General features: G+C 36.8%; 1 protein-coding gene across 5 annotated transcripts in view; it reads right to left on the bottom strand.

The window, feature by feature from the left end:
* SPG11 (SPG11 vesicle trafficking associated, spatacsin) overlaps positions 1-10,842 on the bottom strand; it is an 83,230-nt gene that overhangs the window by 63,374 nt on the left and 9,014 nt on the right. For all 5 annotated transcript variants that reach the window (XM_034661036.1, XM_002913237.4, XM_019801540.2 and 2 more), the window contains 3 exons: positions 9,237-9,374; positions 8,621-9,069; positions 7,411-7,556 (listed from right to left, as the gene is read on the bottom strand). In XM_034661036.1, coding sequence (XP_034516927.1) covers positions 7,411-7,556; positions 8,621-9,069; positions 9,237-9,374 — 733 coding nt within the window. The remainder of the gene's footprint in view (positions 1-7,410; positions 7,557-8,620; positions 9,070-9,236; positions 9,375-10,842) is intronic.

The raw sequence follows: 10,842 nt of genomic DNA, 5'->3' as shown, positions 1-10,842 counted from the left end.
TTGCTCATGGTGTCTCTCTCTCTCTCTCTCTCTCAAATAAATAAAATCTTTAAAAAGAAACATGGTTAAAGGAATCCCCTCCAATCTCAAATGACTTATGCCTCACCCCACCATTTGTTCTCTCTCAAACAAAAATCTTAGAAAAAATGACCAAATAGTAATTCTAGAAATAAAAATTGAAATTAGATACTCAAAGGATGTGTTTAATAATAGATTAGACATAACTGAAAAGAGAACTGGTGCACTGGAAGAGAGATATGAAGAAATTATCTACAATATAACAAAGACTCATAGACAGTAAGGGAAAATAAGGGAAGTATGTAAAGTCTAATTACTTCTTTTTTTAAAGATTTTATTTATCTGCCAGAGAGAGAGCACACAAGCAGGGGGACCAGCAAGCAGAGGGAGAAGCAGGCTCCACACCGAGCAAGGAGCCCTATGCGGGACTTGATCCCAGGACCCGGGATCACGACTGCAGCTGAAGGCAGACACTTGAACCGACTGAACCACCCAGGCGTCCCAAGTCTAATTACTTCTTCTTCTTTTTTTTTTTTTTTAAGATTTTATTTATTTATTTGACACAGATAGAGACAGCCAGCAAGAGAGGGAACACAAGCAGGGGGAGTGGGAGAGGAAGAAGCAGGCTCATAGCGGAGGAGCCTGATGTGGGGCTGGATCCCATAACGCCGGGATCACACCCTAAGCCGAAGGCAGACGCTTAACTGCTGTGCCACCCAGGCGCCCCCAAGTCTAATTACTTCTGATTGAAGAACCACTGTGACTTCACACATGTGGGGGGAAAATACATATTCAATGTTCAAGCACATGGAACAGTTGCAAAACCTGAGTACTTAGTAGGCTAGAAATGAAATCTCAACAAATTTTAAAGAATTGGTATCAAACTAATATTTTTCCAACTAAAGACCATGATTCATTAGTGAGACATAAAATCGCAAACTGGAGAACACTAAAAACAAAGAGATTGCAAAAGTAGCCTGAAGGGAAAAAACTAAATTTCCCTCAAAGAAATAACAGCTGATTTCTTAAAGACAGTAGAAAGTGATCATGAGTGTTCTGAAAGAAACAACTACCTATCTACAATTCCATACCTCTCAAAAATATCTTTCAAAAATGGCTGCAAAATAGACAGTATTAGTTAGGTAAAAACAGAGTTCAGCACCAGTCAGTTCCTCAAAGAGATTCTAAATGATACAATCTAGGCAGAGGGAAGGCCTAAAATGTGAGAAGAAACGAAGAGCAAAGAAAATGTTTCATACCTGTGTAAAAAGAAATAACCTAAATACATAATAATGATGTCTATTGCAGTTAAAAAAATAAAATGCAACAGTAACTTAAGTAGGGGAAAAGTAAATAAAGTTAAAGCATTCAATTGACTTGTATTATCCAGAAGAGTAAAGTTATGAACTTTGGATTCGATAATTTAAATATGTATATTATGTTTCCCAGAATATCCTCCAAGAGAACATAAACTGAATATTTAATATCCAAACTACCAGAGGTCACAGGAGCTCCTGGAGAGTTGGTAATGTTTTATTTTTTGACCTGTCTAGTGGCTACAGGAGTTTTTGCTTTGTAATTATTTGTTAAACTGTATATATATTCTGTACACTTTTTTATACATTTTATTTCACAATAAAAATAAAACTGATTAATGTGCTTTATTACAGTAACAGATGAAAAGAGGATTCATATGATCGTACCGATTTAGAACGAGTATTCAATATAATTTCAAAACCCATTCATGATTTTAAAAAATATTTCACAGCCAGGAAAAAAGGAGAACTTAATCTTATATTTTCTTTCTCTCTTTCTTTCTTCTTCCCTCTTCTTCTCCCTTTTCTTTCTTTTCTCTTTCTTCCTCCCTCCCTTTCCCTTCCCTTCCCCCTTTCTTTCTTTCTTTTTCTTTCTCTCTCTCTCTCTTTCTTTTAGTGAGAGAGAGGTGGGGGAGGGAGGGCAGAGGAAGGAGGAGAGAGAATCTTAAGCAGACCCCCTACTGAGCACGCAGCCCAATGCAGGGCTTGAGATCATGACCCTGAGATCATGACCTGAGCCAAAATCAAGAGTCAGATGCTCAACCAAGTGAGCCACCCAGGTGCCCCATAAAGATTTTCTTAATATACATGAGTGCATGCGCATGTGCACTGACACATACTTTAATAGGTAGATATTATAGGTATTCTTTTTTAAAATCAGGAATAAGATAAGGATGCCCACTGTTACTTCTGAGTAATATTATGCTAGAGGTACCAGCAGCAAAATAAGGAAAAGTAAAAAGAATAAGGATTTGAAGAGAAGAAACAAAATTATATTACTTTGATGTTATTGTACATTAAATATATAAAAACTTCAAGAAAATCTAACAAACTATTAGGATTAATAAAATTTAACAAATTTGCTGGATACAAAAATCAATGTATAAAAATTAAATAGTATTTCTTTATACTGGTAACAAAATGTAACTTAAAATATACCATTTATAATAGCAATATGTAATACAGTTTTAAAATTTTTATAAACATATACTATATTTGAACATATAGTACTTAAATATAAACGCACATATATTTAAATATAAATATATATCCAAACTAAAAATAAAGCTAACAAAGGATGTTAAGCTCTTAACGGAAAAATTGTAGCACTTGTAATGTTTCATTGAAAGACATTAACAAAGATACGAAAAAATATGGAAAGAAACTTTGTTTATGGATAGGAATATTAAATATCTTAAGGATGTCAATTCTTCCCAACTTGATATCTAGATTTAATTCTAATAAAAAATCTTAACAGTTTTTCATGAAACTTGACAAGCTGATCTGAACGGAGGGAAGAGAGTTAAGGGAGAGAGAATAATAAAGACATCCCTGAGCAATAATAAAGGAGGGATTTATTTATAACTAAGACAGAGTGGAACTGGCCCAGGACAGACAAAGACCAATGGAACAGAATAGAGCCCAGAAACAAATTCATGCATATATAAAAACTTGACACACAGAGATTTCACATAGTGGTAAAAAGAAGGACTTTAGGGAAAAAGTGGTTCTGAGACAAATGGTTATCAATACAGGGCAGGGGTTGAGCGGAGGGAATAAGTCCTTACTTTACAACATGCATAAATATAAGTTCCAAATGGAAAAGAACTTAATTGTCAAAGTCATATTTTTAACACTTGGGAAAAAATATAAGAACATCTCCATGACTTAAGGATAGGAGAAGTCACAAATTACACGCAGAAAGGAAACCACTGATTAATGAAACTACACTAAAATTCAGAACTACATTAAAATCAAAGACCCCACAAAGAAAGTAAAAGGATGAGCCACACATTAGAATATATTCACTTCACTTACAACCAAGAATTAGTATCTAGAATACAACCAACATACAAACTACAAACCAGCAAGAAAAAGACAAACACCCCAAGACAGAATAGGCAAAAGACATGAACAGTCACTTCACAAAAGAAATCCAAATGTCATATATACATCAACTTTAACCAGCAGGAAAATGCAAATTAAAGCCCATCATAGTATCAGATTGGCAAATTTTTTAAAAATCTGGATATGCCAAATGCTGGAAAAGACATCAACAATGAAAACTAACATACATTGTTGGTGAGAGCATAAACTGCTAAGTCAACCCTGGAAAACTAGAGTATCATCTAGTGAAGTGAAAGATGCACATGTCCTACGACCCAGCAATCCTACCACCACCACCACAGAGAAACTCTTGCACACGTACTGCAGATGTGTACTGTTAACAGCAACATGGTTCATAACAGCAAACACCTGGAAAAAACCTAAAGTTGGATAAAGATATATTTATACAATGGGATACCATATGGGAGTGAAACTGAATAAATTATAGCTATACAAATTAACACTGGATGAATCACAAAAAATGTTTAGTGTTAAAAAAAAAAAAAAGGCCTAAGGAATATATACAGTGATTCCATTATGTATGAAATTCAGCAATAGCCAAAACAAATAGCATTATTTGAGGCTATATTTATATGGAGGAAGATAAAGAAAAGCAAGGGCATTGTTAAAATGTTCAGAATGCTAGTTAACTCTGACACTAAGCAAAATAAGAGAATAGGATGGAGAGGGGCACACAGTCAAGAATGTTAACAATAATCTAGCTCTTGCCTGGACGCCGGGTACAAGAGTCTTTTATTATTGTTGTTGTTGTTGTTATCACTAAAATCATATATACTCACTCATTTGTATGTGGGGGGAGACCAAGGCCAAAACAACGCTCCACATACCATGCAATCCTTTTTTATACATTTCTAGGAATTTATCCATCCTCTTCCAAATTGCCCAATTTGCTGGCATAAAATTCTTCTTAATATTCTCTTCTAATTGTTTATATTTCTGTGGTGTTGGTTGTGATCCCTCATATACCATCCAATCCTCATTAAACTCACACACATCTGAGCAGTGTGTAAGGACACACTGTAGGCTCTGTGGTCTGTAGTCACACTGCCTGGTTCAAATCCTGGCTAACTACCACCTGCTGTCCATGTATATCTGAATTAGATTTCCTAACCTGTGCTTCCTCATCAATAAAATAGGGTTAATAACAGCATTTACCTATAGGATTGATAAGAAGATGAATGAAATAATCTTATTATTAACATTAATATTTAAGAAAAACAACCATATGGAAATAGGCATGATTACTTCTGGATAATAGATTTATAGGTGACCAAATTTTCTTTTTTCCCCCAATTACTCAAATTTTAATGATATTATGTAGTGTAGAAAAGTAAGTTCTTCAACAAATGGTGCTGGAAAAAATGAGTATCTTCCTGCAAAAGAATGAAATTGGATCCCTTACTAATACCACATATATACCACATAAATTAATCAAAATGTACTATACACTTAAAATGTAAGAGCTAAAACTATAAAACTCATAAATCTCCATCACCTCAGTTTAGGCAATGGTTTCTTAGACATGACACCAAAAGCACCAGAGATTAAAAAGTAAACTGACTTTATCAAAATTAAAACCTTTTTCAAAGGACATCACTGAGAAAGTGAAAAGACAACTGCAGAATGGGAGAAAATATTTGAAAGTCATCAGAGTCTAGTACCCAGAATACATAAGGAACTCTAAGATCTCAACGATCGAGACAAAAAATTCAAAAATGGACAAAGTTTTAAATAGACATTTCTCCAGGGGCGCCTGGGTGGCACAGCGGTTGAGCGTCTGCCTTCGGCTCAGGGCGTGATCCCGGCGTTATGGGATCGAGCCACATCAGGCTCCTCTGCTGTGAGCCTGCTTCTTCCTCTCCCACTCCCCCTGCTTGTGTTCCCTCTCTCACTGGCTGTCTCTATCTCTGTCAGATAAAAATAAAATTAAAAAATCTTTAAAAAATAAATAAATAAATAAATAAATAGACATTTCTCCAAAGACATATACAAATGGATAATAAGTACATGAAAACATGTTCAACATCATTAGTCATTCAGAAAATGCAAATCATGGGGCGCCTGGGTGGCACAGTGGTTAAACGTCGGCCTTCGGCTCAGGGCATGATCCCGGCGTTAACGGGATTCAGCCCCACATCGGGCTCCTCTGCTGGGAGCCTGCTTCTTCCTCTCCCGCTCCCCCTGCTTGTCTCTCTCTCACTGGCTGTCTCTGTGTCAAATAAATAAATAAAATCTTAGAAAAAAAAAAAAAGCAAATTAAAACCACAATGAGGGGTCCCTGGCTGGCTCAGTCAGGACAGCATGTGACTCTCAATTTGGAGTTGTGGGTTCAAGCCCCACACTAGGCATTGGGCTTACTAAAACAAACAAACAAACCACACACAAAGCAAAAACACACACATACAAAATACCCACAATGAGATATCACTTTGACTTCACTACTAAAAGGATGGTTATAACAAAAAGGTTGACAATAACAAGTGTTGGTGAGGGTGTGGCGCTGTTGGAGCCCTCATACACTGCTGGCAGGAATGTAAAATAGTGAAACTGCTGGGAAAAACAATTTTGTGGTTCTTCAAGAAGTTAAGTGACCCAGTAATTCCACTGCTAGGTGTATACCCAAGAGAAATGAAAACATGAAACAAAACTTGTACACCACGGTTCACAGGATTATTTATAATAACCAAAAAGTGGAAACAACACAAATGTCCATCAATGGATGAATGGATAAACAAAATGTGGTATATCCATAAAATGGAATATCATTCAGCCATACAAAAAATGAAGTACTGATATATGCTACAACACTGAGGACACTTGAAAACATGCTAAGTGAAAGAAGCTAGTCACAAAAGGCTACATATTTTATACTTCCATTTATATGTCCAGAATTGGCAAATCCAGAGCCAGAAAGTATATTAGTGTTTGGAACTTAGAGGCCACGAGAAATTTTAAGTGACTGCTAATGAGTACAAAGTTTCTTTTTAGAGAAATGAAAATGTTCTGGAATTAGATAGTGGTGATAGCTGTACGAGCCGGAATACACTAAAAACGAATGGATTGTATACTTAGGTGGGTGAATTTTATGGTATGTGAATTATATTTTATTTTTTAAAAAAGATTTTATTCATTTGAGAGAGAGAGCAAGAGAGTGAAAGAGCGAGAGAGCGAGAAATCACAAGCAGGGGGAGAGGGAGAAGCAGGCTCCCTGATGAGCAGAGAGCTTGATCCAAGGACTCCGGGGTCATGACCTGAACCGAAGGTAGAGGCTTAACCAACTGAGCCACCCAGGTGCCCCAAATTAATTTTAATAAAGCTGTCATTAAAAATACAGATTTGCACATAACATTGTTAACTTTCAGTTTTTTACCTTTCAGGGACTGTGTGGTATAGAGAAAAGTACCCTAACTTTGATTCCAGCTCCAGTTCTTATTAGTAATGCTATGAGCCACTCACTCAACCATTCTGAGCCTAAGGTTTTTCATCTGTAAAATGAAATGAATAAAAAACTATCCAACCCATCTCATGTGGTCATTTTAAGACAAAACTAGATAACTCATCTAAGAGTGTGCACTATAAAATACTATACAAATTCAGGTTATGTTGCTTCTACAGCTGGAGAGAAGACTAGAGACCACAGGTAGAAATAAAAATCACTCTTGTTCATGCTTTCCATACCTTGCTTCTACTTCATTTAGTCTTATCAGCTTACTGTTGCTTCCATTCTTTTTTTTCTTAGTGGTTATTATAATTTTATATCTTTTAAGGCCAAAAAGGGTCAACTGCTAAGCAGAATTTGGGTAATGAAATAACGAGAACTAAGCAAATGGTTGGGAAAGACTAGAGTTCTTTTTATTGCTAGGTTAAATGAATTCTCCCAAATCTTCAGTCAAATAAGAGTATATACAGAAAATAGTGAAGCGAAGTCATACAGACATTTAATTGTTACCTCCAGTGCATGTATGGGGATTGAGCACCTCCCCCAACCATTGAGATGGCAAAGAGAGTCCACAGTGCTGGCACTTCCATGGATCATTAGTCTATTTAAAAACTCCTCCTGAGTCAATCCAAACAAAATCAGAGAGAGTCCATTTTCTACAGGGAAAATAAAAGTTACCTTAAATAAATTATGAGGACTTAGGTTTTAGAATTATAACATGAATTAATTTCTAATAACTCAATACTTCAGTGCTGTAATTACAAATATATTTGTTGGACACCAGGTACTACTATGACCATAGTTAATTTGATTTTTTAAATGTTTTTAAAGAGGACTTTTATTTTTTAAACATGGACCACAGGGTACATTCTAGTAAAAACAGTGCATCCTATCAAATAGTACTAAATCTCATTTCTCTACTTTCTATTATCCTGCACAATCAATGCCTGGAATTTAAAATTATTTACGGAGATGTTACATTTCTGATTTACTAAGTTAAAGCAAAAAGCATGCTCTTGACACAAAGAAATACATAATTACCAAAATTTGGGTATTAAAGAGACACATAGTATGATCACATCATTCAGTAGCTTTGTAGGAGGTTATAGCATAAATGCTGAATGAATATATATCCAAAATACCAAACTCAAATGTCTACAGGGCCAAACAGGTGGTGAGACAGTGCAAGAAAAACCTAACAAGAAAATGGCCCATCTAAGAGAACTGAAATTCAGCTCCAACCCATAAATTACTATGCAGGAATGCAGGCCTAGTGTTGCCAGATCTTATAATTTTTTCAGTAACAGCAGGAAATCCTCTTATTTTGCATATTTATACAAAAGTCTTTTTTAAGGAGCTTAGATAGTGCAAGCCAAACAAAATAGATTTGGTTCATAGATGGTCCACAAGCAGCCAGCTTGCAACTTTTGCTTCCACAGACAAGTCAAGTGAAGACTCCCTGGATTAAAACCAACCTTTATTACTCCTAAGACTTTCTCTAACTTAGTATCTGAGCTGAGCATTTAGCTGAGCAAAATTAACCTTAGTTAGAAATCAAATATATCAGACAACAGTATCAAGAGTAACACCAAATTTCTCCCATGAAAGACTACCACTTAGAGGAGAGAGTAGGCACTAACATCACCAGAGCAGAAATAACATAGGTTTAAAAAGCAAACCTCTGAGCAATGGATTTCAACCTGATACAAGACATTCTCACCTGTCAAAAGAAGGCACAGCTGCTGGTCTCCACTAGTTTCTACAGGAATACACTTTTTGCCAAGGGAGAAACACTGCATACCCTGGGTCTCCAAATCCCAAAGGCCAATGGTGCAGCCCATCCTTTCCACTGCCCAAGTAAACAGTGCACTGAATCCTGTCACAGACATACATGTAAGCTCAACAGGTTCCTCTTGTTCACTAATGTTCATTATTTTCCACGATCTCCCTGGTTCACTCGTGTTGGCATGATCCTTCTGTGGAAACTTAGAGTGGCTGTGCATTACGTCCTGTGGAATGAAGGCCCAGCCTGGCATACTGGTACTGTGGTTACCAGATTCAGGGGACTCCAAATGCGAAATATTCTGGAACCATGGAGCACAATAGGAAACCTCCAGTTTGGAGCTCTTTATCGTTTCATTCAATGATAATAGCTGGGCTTTCCAAGACCTGGAAGATAGGGTAGACCTTACAATTGTTACAGTGAAAGGCACTAAATAAAACACTAAGTCAAGAAGAAGATGCATTAAAAAAAGAAGTGTCTACTTCTGTAAAGCCCTTTAGTAAAAAGGACAAAAAATGGAAATAAAGTAAATCCAAAAAGGGAGTTTCTGTACCTATCAACTTGAAAGGAAAACTTGGTCAGTTTCATGTTGTAGTCAGAATTGAGAGGATCATCTTCATCTATGCCCTTAGGGCCTTCAATAGGAATGTCTTCTTGAGTTCTTTCACAGAATAGGTGTCCTGGGTGTTGCCTACATTTTAAAATGATAGCCATGGTCAACAATGATGATCAAATCCAAATCTGTGTTACTACTGCTCCTGTTAAAACTGGAGGGGCAGGGGTGTCACGCCGAAGGAACAGTACAGAAAGTAAGTTTCCGTGAACAGGACTCCTTATCTCCATTGCTTAGAGCAGAATGATAAAGTCGGCCTTAAGAATCTGACCATTTACAACTATGTGCGGTAATGAACTGTTGGTAGTGTTCATTTCATAATACATACATATACTGAATCATTACATTATACACCTGAAACTAATATAATGTTGTATGTCAATTATATCTCAAGAAAAAAGAATTTGACACTTACAGGCAGTTAGCTTTATGAAGAGATAAGAGCACTTACTGTCTACTGTATCGCAGGTGTTGTGATAAAAACTTTATATAAACTAAACCTTTCAACAAAACTATGAGATAAATACACCCGCATTTTATAGATATGGAAATGAAGCCTCAAAGTGGGGCTGGATTTGAACCCGTTCAATGTGACCATAAAGCCCAGGTTTTTAACTGCTCATAATACTGTCACCACAAAGTGAGATGTAGGCTGATACCAGGGGAATGCATAAGAACTAGAAAGACAAAATACAAGTGCAGGTGTACATGTAAGAGTATATGTAGAAAGAGGGCTGTCACATTTGAGAAACACAAAGGCGGCAAAGGTGGCTAAAGCATAGGGAATGAGAAGCAAGGTGGTGTGAGATGAGGCAGGAGAACCTGGCAGGAGACAGATGGTATAGGGCTTTAGGGCTATTAAGGATTTTTAGTTTCATCTTGCGGGGGGAAGTTAAATAAGGGTTTTAAGCAGAAAAGCAATATGATCACATACAGAAGAGTAGCTGGGGGAGAAAGAGAGGCATTTAAACACCCTGAGCACTTAAATTACTATTAACCCTTTCAACAATTTGAAGGTAGTATATTAACATACATGTAACAAGGAGATGATAAAAAGAAGTTAGAGAAGACAGGGTAACAGTGAGAAAAGATGATGCATGGAGACAGCCGTTCCCCATCCCCCCCGCCCAGAGGTGGATACCCTGCCCCCAGATATTAATATCTGGCTATTTCTCTGATAAGCTATCCATTTTTACAGCATCACTGTGGCTATTGTACAGAGCATGAAGTTGAGGGGGTAAGAGCAGACATCTGGAGACCAATTAGGAGCTGTTACCTTACCTTAGTTCAGGAAGTGATGACTGTGGCATGGATGAGAGTGATAACAGAGGACTTAAGTGGACAGATTCAAGAAACATTTAGGATGTAGAATGACTAGGACCTGGTGATTAACTAGATATGGGTCTAATACTTAAAAGAGGTTTGAGATATAAAAAAGGGAGGAAATGGAAAAGAGTCCTTAAGAAAGAAGGAAGAAATAGGATCCAGAGCACAGAAGGATGGGCCTTCATAGAAGGAGGAGAATCCCTTGTAATAGAGGGGAAGA

This window comes from Ailuropoda melanoleuca, chromosome 5 (assembly GCF_002007445.2).
Source record: "Ailuropoda melanoleuca isolate Jingjing chromosome 5, ASM200744v2, whole genome shotgun sequence".
Taxonomy (NCBI): Eukaryota; Metazoa; Chordata; class Mammalia; order Carnivora; family Ursidae; genus Ailuropoda; species Ailuropoda melanoleuca.
The sequence above is the reverse complement of the archived record's forward strand: the minus strand, read 5'-3'. Positions and strand labels throughout refer to the sequence as shown.